The sequence below is a fragment of the Eurosta solidaginis genome, chromosome 5 (genome assembly GCF_040869045.1).
Source record: "Eurosta solidaginis isolate ZX-2024a chromosome 5, ASM4086904v1, whole genome shotgun sequence".
Lineage (NCBI taxonomy): Eukaryota > Metazoa > Arthropoda > Insecta > Diptera > Tephritidae > Eurosta > Eurosta solidaginis.
Window position 1 is genome coordinate 92,922,963 of NC_090323.1, and position 16,670 is coordinate 92,939,632.

Below are 16,670 nucleotides of genomic sequence, written 5' to 3' on the forward strand. Positions count from 1 at the left end.
GGGAGGGGATGGCCTGAAGGTTTAATGCGGCCACATAAATCGTTCCTGAGATGGTCGGGCTAGCACCTTAATAGTGCTGTGATACAGGAGCGTACCAGATCTGTATCCGGCAAAGGACCATCACATCAATAGCACTCCCCAAAGCCTTCGGGGAGCAACCTTATCGCTACAACAACAACAACAGCAGGAGGAACGCCCACTCCCTTGGAAAACGCGAGTAGTCACTCTAGCTCAACTTCGATCTGGATACCGTAACAAGTTAAACGCTTACCTTTCCAGAATCAACCCCGTCATACAAAACACTGTCCTTCTTGTAATGTGTACCCACATGACACCAACCATCTCTTTAACTGTATTGTGGAACCAACGCCTCTAACACTCATCTCATTAAGGTCCACCCCTGTTTAAACAGAAAGTTTCCTTGGACTCCCGTTAGAGGACATTGATGACAATTTGTGATCGGTCGCACCTATTGGATGGGGGGAAGCATTGCTACAACAACAACAGCAGGCGGACAACCCGGAAAGAGAGGCAGCAACTGCATGACCCATCGATCCCGAGCCGTTCCTGCCAGTTGGATCATAGGGGCATTTATTAGTAGAAGGGAGGGAAAAGAGAGAGGAACACTGGCGCAATATACCAAGCCTGATTCAATCTAAGTTACTGTTAGGGTGTTACAGCACAACTCGATATAGGGCATTAATAGGCCTCTCGAAAGATAACTTAAGAATCCTAACGGCTATTCTTACAGGACACTGTAGACTGAACAGTCACATGCAAAACTGGGTATAATATCGAGCAACACATGCCGATTTTGTGATGGATCAGCAGACGGCGGACCATATCCTTCTAGAAATCGACGCAATTTCAAGATGTAGGGCTAAGTTTATGGGCTTACCATGGCTAGAGCATTCCCACATTTAATCCCTCAAGCCAAGAACACTGCTGAATTCTCGATATATAACTTTCCACGATATGAAACAGTGATGAAAAACCAAAATTTATTAAAATTTTAACTGGCTGTGGGTAATAAGGTGTTCATTTCCTTTTTTAACGCAATGTAATGAAAACTGCGACGCAGGGAAAATGATTAATTAAAAATGTTAAATTGTTCATTTTATGTAAAAAAATTTTAAAAGTTGCAATTGAAGTTCTGAAAGCTCGGGAATTTCAATTGAAGTTCAAAAAATTACAACTGAAGTTTACAACTTTCAATAGAAGTTCATTAATTTATAATTGAAGGTCAGGAATATCACCTGCAGTTCAGCAAATTACAACTGAAGATCAGAAAATTATAATTTGAGTTCAATTATAATTTTCTGAACTACAAACAATAATTCTGAACTTCAATTTTAATTTTCTGAACTACAAATAGATATTCTGAGTTTGAATTTAAATTTTCTGGACTTGAAATAGAATTTTTGAACTTCAATTGTAACTTTCGAACCTCAATTGCAGCTTTCTGAACTAAAATAAAAAAGGTATAGTATTAAAATTGGCGAATTACAAGTCAACTTACTCAAATTGTGAATTGCCTACTCGCGATTTCATGGTTTACTGCAACCAATAGTTCTGTTAGTTCTTCTCTTTTGTTTCCTATATCATTAATTAATTTATTTAAGTTTCCCTTAACTTTGTATGCATACAATCGCATACAATAAAATTTGTATTTATGGCTCACCAACAAGACTGAAAAACTATTCCTTCCTTAAGACTTATAGTTAATAATTTACAACTATTATAAATAATCTAATATATTATAAAAATATTGAATAAAAGAAATGTTAATGGATTTGAATTAAAGATATGTTTTATTTATATAGCAGTATAATCCAAGTAAAAAAACGGTCATAACACTAGTGAAAAGGCGGTCATATAGTAAAAATGATTTCATAAATTTCAGGCCTTTTTAAATATGTATTATATTTTAAATTTTCTCTATTCGTTTTGTGCTGACTAAATTTTGCTTATGCATAATTTTCTTTGGCTATATATGCTAAAAATTCCAGGGGCCCTTTTCACCATCTTCGATGAACGCTAAGAAACACTTTATTTGAAAGAAATCGTTCAGTGATTCGTCAAATAAGGGTTACTTTAAAATAACGGACGCTAAAAGTTCCCCTGTAACATGAGGAGAAATGAAATACAACTATTTTTATAACATGAACATAGATAAAATTTATTGGGGATTGCACTGCGACCGTTGTACTATTGTGCCCTCATCAGACTACGCCGCGTTCCAGGAGGACATGTTCCACCGTCTCTCCTGATCGATTACGAAATCGACATGAATACAAGATTATGTTTTTTATTTAGTTAAACGGCGATAGAAAATCGTTTTTTTTTTTTTAATGCAAGAAACTTCAAGAAGAACGTAAGTTTTTAATTATTTGTGTGTTGCTTTGACGTTGGCGTTGCGTTGCTTATGGATTGAAGCAATTAAAGCACGTGTGTTCAAAGTCAGATGTAGACGCAACGCAATTGCCAAAACGACGCAAAGGTCACCTTAAGCGTATTTGCTTTTGGTGTTATTTATCAATATTAATTAAAAATGTTAGATCTCCTAAAAAGTTGAATTTAGGCAAGATATACAAGAGGCATAGCTTCGTAGACTCCTGCAAATTATGGCATGCAGCTAAGATCTCTCTACACCTCAAAATTGCTTATGCTGTGCCTAATACGCGTCTATGAAGCTACGCCTCGTGTCCATCTTCTCTTAGATTATATTTCAAAGATATTTTTTTAGCTTTAAACTTTGTTCATAATATTTATGTACATGTCTAGTACTATGGCAGTCGCTTGCATACTACTATTTCATTATTTAAAAAAAAAATTAAGTTCGTAAAAATGCGACCTTATCACGAGCATTCTCAAACACGGTTGCCACACCATGTTGTCACTTGGGACCAAATTTATCGAAAAAAGACCAGACCTCAAAAAAAGGACCAAATTTTAGTTTTATTTTATATTGGTATACAAACAATTCGGCAAGTTACTAGAGTATCGTATTTGTTGTAAAAAGCGAAAATTGTAGGATGTTTCAGGGGTGTCCTATATAAAATTTTAATAAAGGAGACACTTGGCTTTAGTTCAAACTGCACACACAAAAATAAAATGTACCTTTAGGCAAGGTGCACACGAGGCTACGCGTTATAGACGCTGCAGGCGAAATTTGTACGCTTTGATGCCGAACACACGTATTTAAATGGAGAGCTGCATACGGGGCGTCAGCTGCATGAAAGCGACAAAGCATGAAATTTTCGTGTAGCTAAGCGTACAGCAATGTTGGTCGCTGAGCGTACGTACGCTTAAAAAAAGGAAGAACAAGATGTTTGTTTAAATTTTTTTGTATGCAAATTTGTGTAATTAGTTAAAAAATGTTACTTTAGTTAATAAAAGTGCGTGAAAGGTATATTACCAAAGCAAAAAGAGTATTAAATACCACAACAGCTTGGTTAGACATTGTTGAAGCGTTTAAAAGGCTAAATAGTGTTGGAAACTAGAAATAACCTTTTTATCTAGTCTGCGGTGGTTTAAAATTGCCTTTCATAATTTACAAAGGCACGGGGATGCAAACAACGTTTAATACTTATATTCCTTTGGTTTCGGGGACGGATAAAGCTGAAGAAATTTAATTTAAATTTTTTTCAATAATTGTTTGCTTTTTGTAGCGACGCTAGAAAGTAGCTACGTGTGCAGATCTTGAGGCGTAGAGAAATTGTAGCTATATGAAATGTCTTGTACGCATCTATGACGCGTAGCCTCGTGTGCACCTTGCCTTCGGTATAACATTTTCAAATTTTTAGGATAAGACTATGTCTTTCACCAATCTAACGTTGTGAACCTAGTTTTGCTTGATTGCAATGAAATAAAATGTATAGCTCAGTTAGGTTTTAGTAAGGAATGTTGCCACTTTCAGGAGCAAAAATTTTCAAAATTCTCGCTTCGCCCTGTGAATTTGTAGCTCACTTAAAATGCTCAGTGCCACCCTCCATGACTTGAAAAGAACAAAAATTGTAACCCTGTCACGTAATCAGCTGTTCTCCTGTCATCTGTGGCTTTCTTCGTGCCAAATAAACAAAAACTTTCGCAAATTATATTTATACAAATAAAATTCATTTGTTTTAATAAAATTGATTTGATTTCTTTAAAACCATTACGATGGAAACAATCGATATAAAAACTGAAAGCGCAGGGTTCAATGCAATCGTGCCTGTAACAACCTATAGGATGGAATTAAAAGCTGGAAGTCCAGGGAGTAGTAAACCTGTAACAGGGGAGTTTTTACGGCTAAATATACTTTATTTGTATTAAAGTTTGTTCATAAGTGCTTTTTGTTACTGGTTTTACCAATACCAATGCTAAAACAACACCAAACCTCGTTAATTTAAGCAGAAAGCATGAACCAGGGTATTTCTGAGTAGGAGGGCTACCGCCCGTGTCCTTTTTTTGTTATAATTGCAATAACAGCAGTATAGAAAGTTTTAAGACTTTCTATACTCGCCCCAGGCGTACACAGAAAGTCACTTCGAATATGCTCTAAAGCTTTTTATATGTAAACGTAATACTTAAACATAAACTACTTTTTTGCAGTGTGGACGGAAGGGGAAACCAGGCTTCTGCTCGATAGTACGCGACTTACTTGCCGGAAATAGGACAGATGAAGAAATTAAAAACAAAAAAAGAGATCTGCGCTAAAATATGCGAAGAGCTTGAGGGAAAAACTGCCAAGCAATGTGAAGAAAGGTACAAAACAATCATGAAGCGTAAGAAGGCAGCAGTGGAAAACCATTCTAGCACAGGGGCAAAACGTCAAAAAGTGCTGTTCGAAGAGGAGATAAACAAGATATGCCAATTAGACGATTCGATTGAGCCAGCGATTAAACTGAGTAGCCAAGAAGTCGTAAGAAAAGATCAGAAGGAATTAAAGGGAAAAAAGAGAAAGAGGAATACGTTGCAAGAAACGTTGAAGGAAATTGCTGCTAGGAAAGAGGAGGCCAGAGAAAAGAGACATAGGGAGCGAATGGAGAGGGCTGATAAAATGGAAAGCCTTTTGGAAAAACTTATGGCACAAAATATGTGGAATACTGAATTTATATCTTAAGATAAGACTGAATCGAATCAATTTTATTATTATAATTATTTTAAATTCACTATTGTTATTTTGAACCATAGATGTTAAGTAATGATTAGATAATGCTAATGATTGCTAATTAACCTTCATTTGCGAAATTTTCTAATTCATTAAATTATTGGAATTAGTTCAACTATTTCCCATTAAATAATTGAAATTTTCTTTCCAATGGTATATCTAATTGCAACTAGTTGCCATTAGCAAAAAAAATTGGGTTACCTTTACAATTAGAAATCTAATTGACTTCTGCTAATGCAATTAGATATTCAATTAGCTCGAATTAGAATCAGTTATTTTGATAAAGATAAATTTTTTTCAAAGAATTATTGAAGTGAACGAATAATGATGTAAATAAATATAAATAATTGATTCTAATTCGAGCTAATTGAATATCTAATTGCATTAGCAGAAGTCAATTAGACTTCTAATTGTAAAGGTAACCCAATTTTTTTTGCTAATGGCAACTAATTGCAATTAGATTTACCATTAGAATAAAAATTTCAATTATCTAATGGGAATTAGTTGAACTATTTCTAATTGTTTAATGAATTATAGAATATAAACCAATTGCATCAATCGCTAATTCTAATTGGAATTTAACATGTATGTTTTGAACACACATGTATATGTCCTTACAAATGCATAAATACTACAACTTTGTATAAAATTCAGAGAAGGTATAGATCTAAATTTAGATCTTTTCAATTATATTCATTCCTTCATTACAGTTTATTTCTACTCTTGATATATTTTATGTTTCGTTAAATTGTTAAAAAGTACCTGCATGAAGCAAGCGGATGTTCTCTTAATTTTTAATAAATATAATTACATGCATATGTATATATAAAAGAGTCTTTGTAATGACAATGGCAACTGCACACTATTTTGGTGACAACGTCGTTCTGCAGGATAAGATAAATTTTATTTGTGATTTTATTCTCCGTCTAAATAAAAGATAATCTGGTTTGAGATTTGAACTAGATTTCAAATCAAATACAAGTATCTTTAATTTAGAATGAATATATTGTCTGGCTATAGTTAACCAAATAGTTAAGCTAAAGCATATGCGTATTAATGCGTTTGTCCTGTTGGTTTGTTCAGTGGAAATACTTTAATAACTACGCCGATGCCTTTGTTTGCGCCTTCACAAAAAGCATCCAAAGCTTTATCATTGGTACCCATCTTTTCAAGCTCATCCCCACTCAGCATTTAGGTGATTCAATTTTGAATTTCCCTACATATCAATACAATATGATTACTCTTTCTGACTAAATAATGAGTTCTCCTACAATTGAACCAAAAAAAAAAAAAAATAATCAAATATGAATACTTTTGATGATGAAAAACTAAAAAGCATTTTTCGATCACTTTTTGGAATCATTTTTGAAGTCCTTTAATGACTAAATTTTAATATTTCATAAAAACCAACAAAAAGAATAATCAAATATGCTTACCTTTGATGATCAAAAACTGAATATAGTTTTTCAATCACATTTTGGAAACATATTTGAATCAAATGTGTTTACTTTAGGTGATCAAAAATTTATAATAATTTTTCATTCGGCTTTCTGAATCTTTTATGAATAATGAATTTTATACTTGTTGAGATTTTACTTTTTATTAAAAATTTAATTTTTTTCACATACACATATTTTTTCAATCATGAAGCTAAGAAAAAATATATACAAATTTTATTATTTATGCAAAAGATATTCTTCAAGACAAAAATAATGTAATGCTTCTCGTGAACGAAGATTTCCCCAACGATTTCTCACCTTCAGCTTCCCAGAAAATACATAATGATTGGTCAATACATAGGTTGTGAGCTATTTGAACCGCAGGTAAGTGAAACTGTCTTGACATACCTGGATACGGCTTCAACATCCCGTATCGTATCCGTATGTCAAGATGTTGACGATCATAGTTGATACTGGATGTTGCAGTCGAGGTGTATATCGGTCAAGTTTGTTTGCGAGTTAGCTGTGGTTCGAATAGCTCACTTTCGCATGCTTTCTTCCCCTGATGAAATAAGATTATTATGTAGTATCCTATTTTGAATGAGATATGAAGAATAAATGCATTATAATGGCATTAAAAAATTATTCAAAAATCTCAACCAAAGCTATTGAAATATGGCCACGATTATGATCAGAAAATGACTGTCAAAAGCGGTCAAATATTACTCTAAAACTATTAAAGCTCAATTTTACAATGATTTCAAATATGAATAAAAAGCATTTCGAATTAGGAATCATAAATGATTATTCACGAATAATCACATTTATGCATATATGTAATACTTCTATATTGCTACAAAAGGCTAGGTACATTCCCAAACATCAGAGTGCCGATATATTGCTGTTTAAATGTTTTTGTTTTTATATTCAAAAAACGAATGTACCTAAATTTAAATTTTTTCTTGTCATACTTATGCTTCTACAATCACAAAAGGTTTGTAGGCTATCTTGTTTTGATTTTTAATTCAAAACTCATTGCGAGTATTTTGTATTAGCAATATAGGAGTATTACATATATGCATTTATGGTACTTTTTTCTCCCGACGATACGTTAATTTTCGAACAGAAAATGCTTTTAAATTTGAACGTTTTTAATCATCTTAGGGTATGATATTTAAATATCTTTGAATCAAAATTTTCAAAAAATGATGGCTGGGTCAATTGCTCGGGTAACTGCTGTCTGCCGAATGCTGGCGATATATATGGCGGTCTGGAAACCTACATAAATTGCTGTAGCATGAAACAGTACTGATACTTCGGCCTAAAAGGTTAATATGAATGAAATGATTATAATTTAGCAAACTATGAGCTGCATTGTAATTGGTATTTTTTAACAGCAGTGGACCATATGGTTCATCATCGGAATCGCCTAATAGCGTCATACCACTTCTAAGTGGTGGAAAAGTTTGATTCGGGCCTATTTTCATTTGCATATTGTCATCAACTACAGGACCAACTGCATTTACACGAAAAATTTCGTCTATGTGAAATTCATTTGACTCTTGGTCCAAACCTTGCTTTACATGTGAGTGAAAAGATGTTCAGAGCGATGTTTGGATGGACTAATTAGTTTTAGCTTATATTCTATATTTCCCAATTGTGGTTCAGGTGATAAAATGCCTTGATCAAAATCAATAGTTTTATTACTGATAGAATCTAGTTCTCCTTCACTACTGCTACAATTTCCGCACTCACTTTGTTTCTTATTTTTACCGCCGTCTGATTTGCTAGATGATTTTCGAGATTTATTATTTTTACGGCGGTTTACGCTGTTATTGTTTGCATTGCCAATATCATGAGTCTCCCCATCGGGATCGAATAGACTTAAGAGCCCACAATCCATCGTCTGTAAAAATTTAAACATCAGAAATATAGGACCACAAATACAAATTAGCAAATTTTTATCTCACCTTCATCCAATTGATGTTGGCGCGCAGGTCGTGTTGATATCAGTTCCAAAGGCGGTAATTCTAATTCTGTTCCCACGATTTAACTGGTATTGCTGCTGGTACTGCACGCTTACTAGTTTTTCGTGGTTCGATATTTCGCTGGCGGTAGCGGGCAAACACTGTATATTTGATGATGGTTGTTTGTACTCGTCGTTTGTTTAATTATATTCAGGATAGTAATAATTCATTAATTTCATCATAAAAAAAGTGGAGTTTTAATAGGAATTGTTTTTTAAAATAGTGATTTTATTTGATTTCTCTTTATTTTGCCAAGCTCAGTGAGGACTGAGTCGATAGTTTCAGGAAGAAAATGTTCGTCAACGGTAGCAGGGGGAACATAAAACTCTTCTGCTTCTATTATATCTTTTTTGTCTATGCAAATATTATGAAGTACGCAGCACGCAAATATAAAGTTTGCAGTAGTCTCAACTTCATGGTAAGCTAATCGTATGAGTTGCCTGAAGCGGCACTTTAACAAACCATACGCGTTTTCGATTCGTACACGAGTTTGACAAAATTTGAGATTGTAGGTTTTTTCTTGTTGCGTTAAGTTCCCGTAATATCTGTAGGGTGTCAACAAGTAGTTTCTTATCGGATATGCAGAATCGCCCAACAGGTGATATTTCGGCAAACATAAATTTGGTAGCTGTTTACTTATAAACGATAAATTAAGAACACGCGAGTCATGGACTCTGCTCGGTACACCAGTGAAAACATCTAAAAATTTTAAATTTGCATCGCATATGCCCTGCATAGTCACAGAAATGGTATAATGCCTGTTAATGTATGTTGAACGAATTTTTAGTTTTGGCGCCCTTATCGAAATATAAGTCCCGTCAATACAGCCTAATACGTTTGGAAATCCTGATATCGCTTCAAAGTTTTTTGCTATACCCTCTTTTTCATATTCACTTTGCGGAAATTTTATAACATTCCGTGAAAGCTCAACGAGAAACGATGTAACATTGTTTATCATGTAATGAGCAAAAGAATATGAAATATAGAATAAGTTGCTAACATATCGTATAGTGGTCTTGTTGCTGCAAAACCTAAAATAAAAAAGGAGGAATCAATCTCGCAAACTTATGTTTATCGCTTGGCCAATTATATATATCCTCGCCTACTAACCAGAAGCATGAATGTGCAATTTTTCCGATTTTGTGTTATAGGCCTCGTTATATTACCCTTTAGATTCTCTAGGTTCTACTTAAATCTAGAGCTTCCTACGCACATGGAAACCCCATTAATTTGTAGTGCCATTTTCATGAATATACAATTCAATCACACAAAGTTGAGCGAGAAAAATCAATGTAGCACATTCATATAGCACATTCATGTTTCACTCACCAAAACTTTTCGAGGTTCGCACACAAATGTATAACGATTTTTTATTAATAATTATTTTACTCAGGGACCTATAAAACTACCCATGCGATATATATGCTAGTTGATATAAGTAAAAGATGAGCTGTATAAGGCATTCTTCATAAAAAATTATACCAATGAAGAATTTTTAATAGCTGAATATCCGAAAAAAAGATAGTTGTTTAATTGAAGACAAACCGATTTATTCGAAGCCGTTGCCTCTTCTGGAATCAAAACTAAAATACTTGAAAAAATTGCGCTTCCCAAGGCAGTCGGTTCTATGTACCGGAGCGACTCGGGATTTTTCCCGACCAAGGACTGTCTGTCATCTGACTTAAGGAGTCATCTCCGTAAGCATTATGAGGAAATTCGGCACCTAAGAAATCAGTCGTATGAAGCCAAAAAACACAAGCAGGTCTGCAGTGAACTCCGCAAACAGGTGTCGGACCTTTATGCCAGGAATTGCCCGGTGAATCCAGTACTTAAAGAACAGTGCACAAAACTTGCGGAAGAGGAACGCATAATCCCCAGGGAAACGCGGGTCACTCTACCTCAACTTCGTTCTGGATATTGTAACAGGTTAAACTCTTACCTACCCAGAATCAACCACGACATACAAAATGTATGCCCGGCTTGCAATATGTCCCCACATGACACCAACCATCTCTTTAATTGCAATGTGGAACCAACGCCTCTAACACCCCTTTCATTATGGTCCACTCCTGTTGAAACAGCAAGTTTCCTTGGACTTCCGTTGGAGGATATTGATGAAAATATGTGATCGGTCGCAGCTGTTAATTGGGGCGGAGCACTGCTACAACAACAACAAAATTGTGTGAAAAACTGGTTATACCAAAATAATGTCATTCTTTTTATAAAAATCTTGAGGGCAACGCTTTTCCCGAACCCAACATTTCAGAAGATTCTGATTCAGATCAGAATAAGAACTAGTTTTTATTTGCAATAATATCTTAAATAAAAACACATTAGTGTATATGAAATTGAATTGAATATATAACTTTTTCATTTACATACATACTTTCGATAAGTCAAAGCCGGGGATGTTTTCCCAAGTACTGTGGTGCTCCAAATCCCACTCCGCCAACAGAATTGGCCTAGCAGGTATTGGCTTGGCCCTAACGTTATTTACAAATCAATATGCAGTGATTTTTTTACTTGTTTTGAAGTTAAGGCCATACCACGACCACTTGGGACCATACTTATAGTGTTTTGAATTCAGCACATCAAAATGTATAGAAAACATGAGTCGCATTACCTGATCCGCTTACTTTTAATTTTTTTGTATACCTGTGTTAACAAAAAATTAGATCAGTTTTTAAATTTTTGTTGTGCCAGAAAAATGAATGTGCTAAATCTCGGAAAATAGAACGGATGCGAGCAAAGCAATTATCTCAGTTGAAAGAGCATAGTGGGAGTATAATATATAGATACACTTTTACATTAGAAACAAATTCTTCTAATTTTGATGGAGCAATAAACTTGGAAACTCGATTTCCCAACATTTTCATTTTGGCACATTAATGCCTCTGGCAAGCGGGCGACGATATATAAATACTTATTTACAAATACCTAAGCTAGTAATTTAATAAATATGAATTACCATAAAAATAATAGCACATGTGTGTTTGGCGCTAATTGTGGCCTTCCTCCTTTATAACTCCTCTTTGCATAATATTGGCTGATAGAGTATTTAGAAATTAAATACTCCGCACTGTCACGTTCAACTCGAAAATGTTTGTTGAACTAGGAATGCGTAAAAGAAAAATATTAGTGCTATTGGCCAGAGATTTATAAAGATACGTATTGCACTAAAGGTAACTGCATCCTTCCCAAAAACTTACCTCGACGTTAGTGTACAAACTGACTACGCCTTGCACAAAATCCATTACGCGTACGAAATATTTATTAGTTGGGTGCAAAACTAGAGCCAGGTCCTCGTCGTCTGATGAGGAAGACGATGACTCCAAAATATCGTCGACGGCGCTATATACAAAATATGTGAGGCGTTTATCCATCTCCTAGTCCTTCTATAATAATGAGAAATATGCAATTAATAATGCAATTGAAATATGTACATAAATATGTATATTGTCTTGTTTTTTCGCGTTAGCATACTCACCTCGAACCGACAAATATAATAATTCACTTAATTGCAAAATATTTAACTTTTTTAGCAAAAATTTATCTTGGAAAAATAACATTGCCGCCAAAATGAAATGTCAAAATTTTGCATGCTTTATCGGAGCTGCTTTATCGAAGATATTCTAGAGGCGATAACCAAATTGAAAAACAATAAATCTCCCGGTCCCGATGACCTTCCAGCAGAACTTCTCAAGTATGGTGCAGACGTCACTGCCCATACCCTACATCCTATTATACAGTCAGCGTGGATAGGATCCACAAATCCTGGTGAATGGAAAGAAGGGGTTATAATCACTATCCCAAAAAAAGGCGATCTCAGCCAATGCAAAAAATGGCGCGGCATTACATTGCTTAACTCAATCCACAAGGTTCTAGCATTCATCATACTGGCAAGAATATCGCCCACGCTCAACGCACAATTGCGTAAAGAACAGAACGGCTTTATACCAAATCGATCTTCCGTGGACCACATCAATACCCTACGAATAATCATAGAACAGTCTAATGAATGGGGATCGCCACTATATCTTCTCTTCGTTGACTTTGAGCGTGCGTTTGACACAATCTTCCGTGACGCGATATGGAGTGCGCTACAAAACTGCGGGGTCCCAGGGAAAGTCAACGACATGATTAAGGCCCTCTACAAAGATGCAATGATCAGTGTACGCTTCAAAGGAAAAAACAGCAACAAATTTAGCATAAACAAAGGCGTACGACAAGGGTGCGTCCTATCACCGCTGCTTTTCATAGTAGTGCTGGACGATGTCCTGAAGCGCACAAACGCAGAAGCCCCAGATGGGCTACAATGGAGGCTGAATCAGAAACTAAGTGATTTAGACTACGCTGGTGATATCGTCTTCACTACTCACACACTAGCTGCTGTTGCCGCAAAACTCCGGCGACTCGAAATCAACGCCCGCGCAGTCGGTTTGAAAATTAACTACGCAAAAACTAAGCTAATGAGACTGCAAACAATGAACATATCTCCTCTCCAACTTGTATCAAATGGCAGCACTACCGTCATTGAGGATGTAGAAGAATTCTGCTACCTTGGCAGCCAAATTACTAAAGATGGCGGCGCAGAATCGGATGCATCTGCAAGGATCTGCAAGGCACGAACTGCATTCCACAGGTTCGGCCGAGTATGACGCTCTCGCATATTGTCGATGAAAACAAAACTGAGGATTTTTAACACCAGCGTGAAATCAGTTCTGTTATACGGGTCCGAAACCTGGCTTGTCTATGACCGCATTAACCGACGACTGCAAACGTTTATAAACAAGTGTCTGAGAATAGTCTGCCGTATCTTCTGGCCAAGTTCAATAAGCAACGCCGATCTACTGTCACTCACGAACAACACCCCAATCTACACTGAAATTAAAAAACGTAAGTGGGGTTGGATCGGTCACACTCCCCGCAGAGAAGATGACAATGTTGCCAAAATGGCCTTCCAATGGAACCCACAGGGAAGCCGGCGCAGGGGCGCCCGCGACAAACTTGGATGCGTACGATTCTCAATGAGAGCTCTTCCACCACCACCTGGAATGAAATAAGACGTTTAGCGACTGATAGAAGTCGCTGGAGAGCGTTCGTCTCTGCCCTATGCTCCGACTAGGAGCGATAAGTTGTGCTTCTGGATGGCTATGGTATTAGTTTTAACTTTTGCGATTGTCAACTAGATGTTCAACTCTATCTAGGAATACAACTAACTTTATCGTAGGTGATTTATGTTTGCTAGAAAGTGACAGATAGTTTACTGTGGTTATCTGTCAATGTGATACATCAGCTGATTGACAGGGCTGTTCTTTGCACATCAATGACAGCGAGGGCAATTAATGTTGCATTTTTGGCCATATTTAGGGGTAGGTTGTTGAGAAAAGATAATGATACCCTCTATTGAGGCTTCGCTAATTTTACAACAGAACACAACTTCTTGAAGAGTTGGTGTGAAGGCGACATTTTCATGTAGAAAAGAAAACACTATAAATAAAGAGAGTTGAAATGAGAAGCTAAAAGAGGACACATAAATGCAACATGGCGCTGCGGACAAACTAATAATTGAAGTATTGAAATAAAATGAAATTAAGATCAAGAGAAATTAAAAGTCCAAAAGTAATACAAAATAAAACCAGAGTTATTAAAAAAGAAAAGCGGACAGAGAAAGTAATTGATTTGATCATAAAGAAAATTCCAGTTGAAGAACTAAAAAGTGTGAAGCAGTAAAAAAGGTAAGTGCAAAAGTGATTAAAATCGAAAATCAAGTGAAAAAACAAGAGCGTGAAACTTCGTTCTATAAGCACATGGTCAAAGAATTCGGCAACTTAGCTTTGACACTTGAAAATAATTCATTAGCAGAAAACACGATTGCTATTAAAATGGGTGACTTCGTAAGAAAGCCCGAGCCTTTGCAAATTGATGGAAATTTATCAGAAAACTGGCGAAGATTTAAACGAAATTTTGATATATATATATGCAAGCAGCAGAATTAAATACAAAGCCAGATGCTGTTAAAATTAATGTTTTCTTGAATATAATTGGTGAGCGGGCTGTTGAGGTGTATGATACGTTTCACTTGACATATGCAGAACAAGGAAGGAACCAGGCGGTAACAAAAACATTTGCAGATTTTTGTGAACCGAAAAAGAATGCAGTATATGAGCGCTTTATATTTTACCAGCGCAAGCAAAAAGATGGGGAACCTTTCGATTCATTTCTAATGGACATAAAACGGTTAGTAAGAAATTGTGAATTCGGGAAAAGGAGAGCGAAATGCTGAGAGATTAAATCGTTATGGGCGTCTCAGAAAATAATTTGCAAATGCGTTTATTGGAAGTACCAAATTTAACATATTAAGCAGCCGTGGAGAAAAGCAGAGCGAAGGAAGCAACGAAAGAGCAAGCACAAAAAATGAATACAATGAATCGCACGACGGAACCAGTTAGTGAAATTCACCGGCGCAATAAACATGAAGAGAATGGAAGCAAATATCGTAACAAACAACATAGTTTAGGTCAAACCACTAACAAGAGTACAAATGTACAAGGTAAATGCAAATATTGTGGCTATAAACATAAGAAGGGAAACTGCCCAGCCTATGGGAAAACGTGTAAAAATTGTTCAAAAAAAAAACATTTCGCTTCAGTTTGTAAGTCAGATGAGATAAAACATGTGCAAACCATTAATGAATCGGATTTTGACGAAAATTCCGAATTTTATATTCATTCGTTAAAGCAAACAAATATTTCTTCAGTAGTTGTACAACCTGTCGACTGCAGTGCAAATAAAGCCAACAGAAAAGTGTCGTTGTGGAAGGAAGATGTCCAGGTAGGTGGAAAATTAGTCTCATTCAAAGTAGATACAGGATCGAGCGTAACAATACTTCCAAAAAGACTATTGGATATTGTTGCTCCCAACTACAAACTAAAGCCATCTAGATCTATAATTCGTGCTTTTGGAGGTGGAGTTGTAAAACCGATTGGGTCATGTCAACTTCATTGTAAATTATATAGTGAGAATAAAAACATTGAAATTGAAATTGTTGACATAGACACAGTGCCTTTACTGGGGTTGAATGCTTGCGTTGCTTTTGGTTTGGTGGACAATGCACGTACCCAGAAACAAACAGCAAGAAAAAATTTTTTATAAATACGGTGGCGAGAGAAGTAAATCCGAAATTTGTTGAAGATCAGTATTCGGATTTATTTAAGGGTTTGGGAAGATTTAATAACACATATAAAATTCATATAAAAGAAAATTCAGTACCTATAGCTAAGTCGGCAAGAAGAGTGGCTCAAGCCATTTTAGGTCGTTTCAAAGAAAAGCTGAATGAGTTAGAGAAAAATGGAATAATTGCTAGGGCAGATACTAACGAATGGGTTCATCAGATAGTTTTAGTTATGAAGAAAAATAGGAAAGATTTAAGGATATGCATCGACCCATCCAACTTAAATGACTGCATAGCAGATGAGAGTTTTTTGATACCGACTTTAGAAGATCTTACAACAAGATTAGAAGGGGTGAAGTACTTTAGTGTACTGGACCTGAAAGACGGTTTCTGGTACGTTGTACTAGATGAGGAATCACAGAAATTATGCACTTTCGCCACCCCATTTGGAAATTTTAAATTTTTAAGGATGCCATTCGGTATTAAATCCGGCCCTAATATATTTCAAAAAATGAACCACGAAAATTTGGTGATCTGATGAACATGTTCGCATACATGGATGATTTACTAATTACAGGAAAAACGCGGGAGGAGCATGATAGAGCACTGATTTCAGTCTTAGAAAGAGCTAGGGAAAAAGGTGTGAAGTTCAACAAAAGTAAAATGAAAATAGCTGTAACTGAAGTTAGTTATTTAGGCCACGTTTTTTCAGAAAATAAAATCACGCCCGATCCAGAGCGAATTAAAGCAGTAGTAGAAATGGGAAAGCCCAAAACCAAAAACGACTTACAAAAATTTTTGGGTGTCATAAATTACATGCGGTCTTTCATTTCAAACTTATCTGAGCTGACAGCTCCGCTTCGTGCTATGCTTAAAAA

At 35.7% G+C, this 16,670-nt stretch overlaps 1 protein-coding gene across 1 annotated transcript; it reads right to left on the reverse strand.

The window, feature by feature from the left end:
* Window positions 1-7,966: 7,966 nt before the first annotated feature.
* LOC137254216 (putative nuclease HARBI1) lies at window positions 7,967-11,872 on the reverse strand. Its single transcript, XM_067791930.1, has 4 exons — window positions 11,828-11,872; window positions 11,587-11,729; window positions 8,562-9,649; window positions 7,967-8,497 (listed from the first exon to the last, which is right to left on the reverse strand). Exons 1-3 carry the CDS (start codon window positions 11,870-11,872, stop codon window positions 8,833-8,835), a joined length of 1,005 nt encoding a protein of 334 aa, XP_067648031.1. The 3' UTR covers window positions 7,967-8,497; window positions 8,562-8,832.
* Window positions 11,873-16,670: the final 4,798 nt, after the last annotated feature.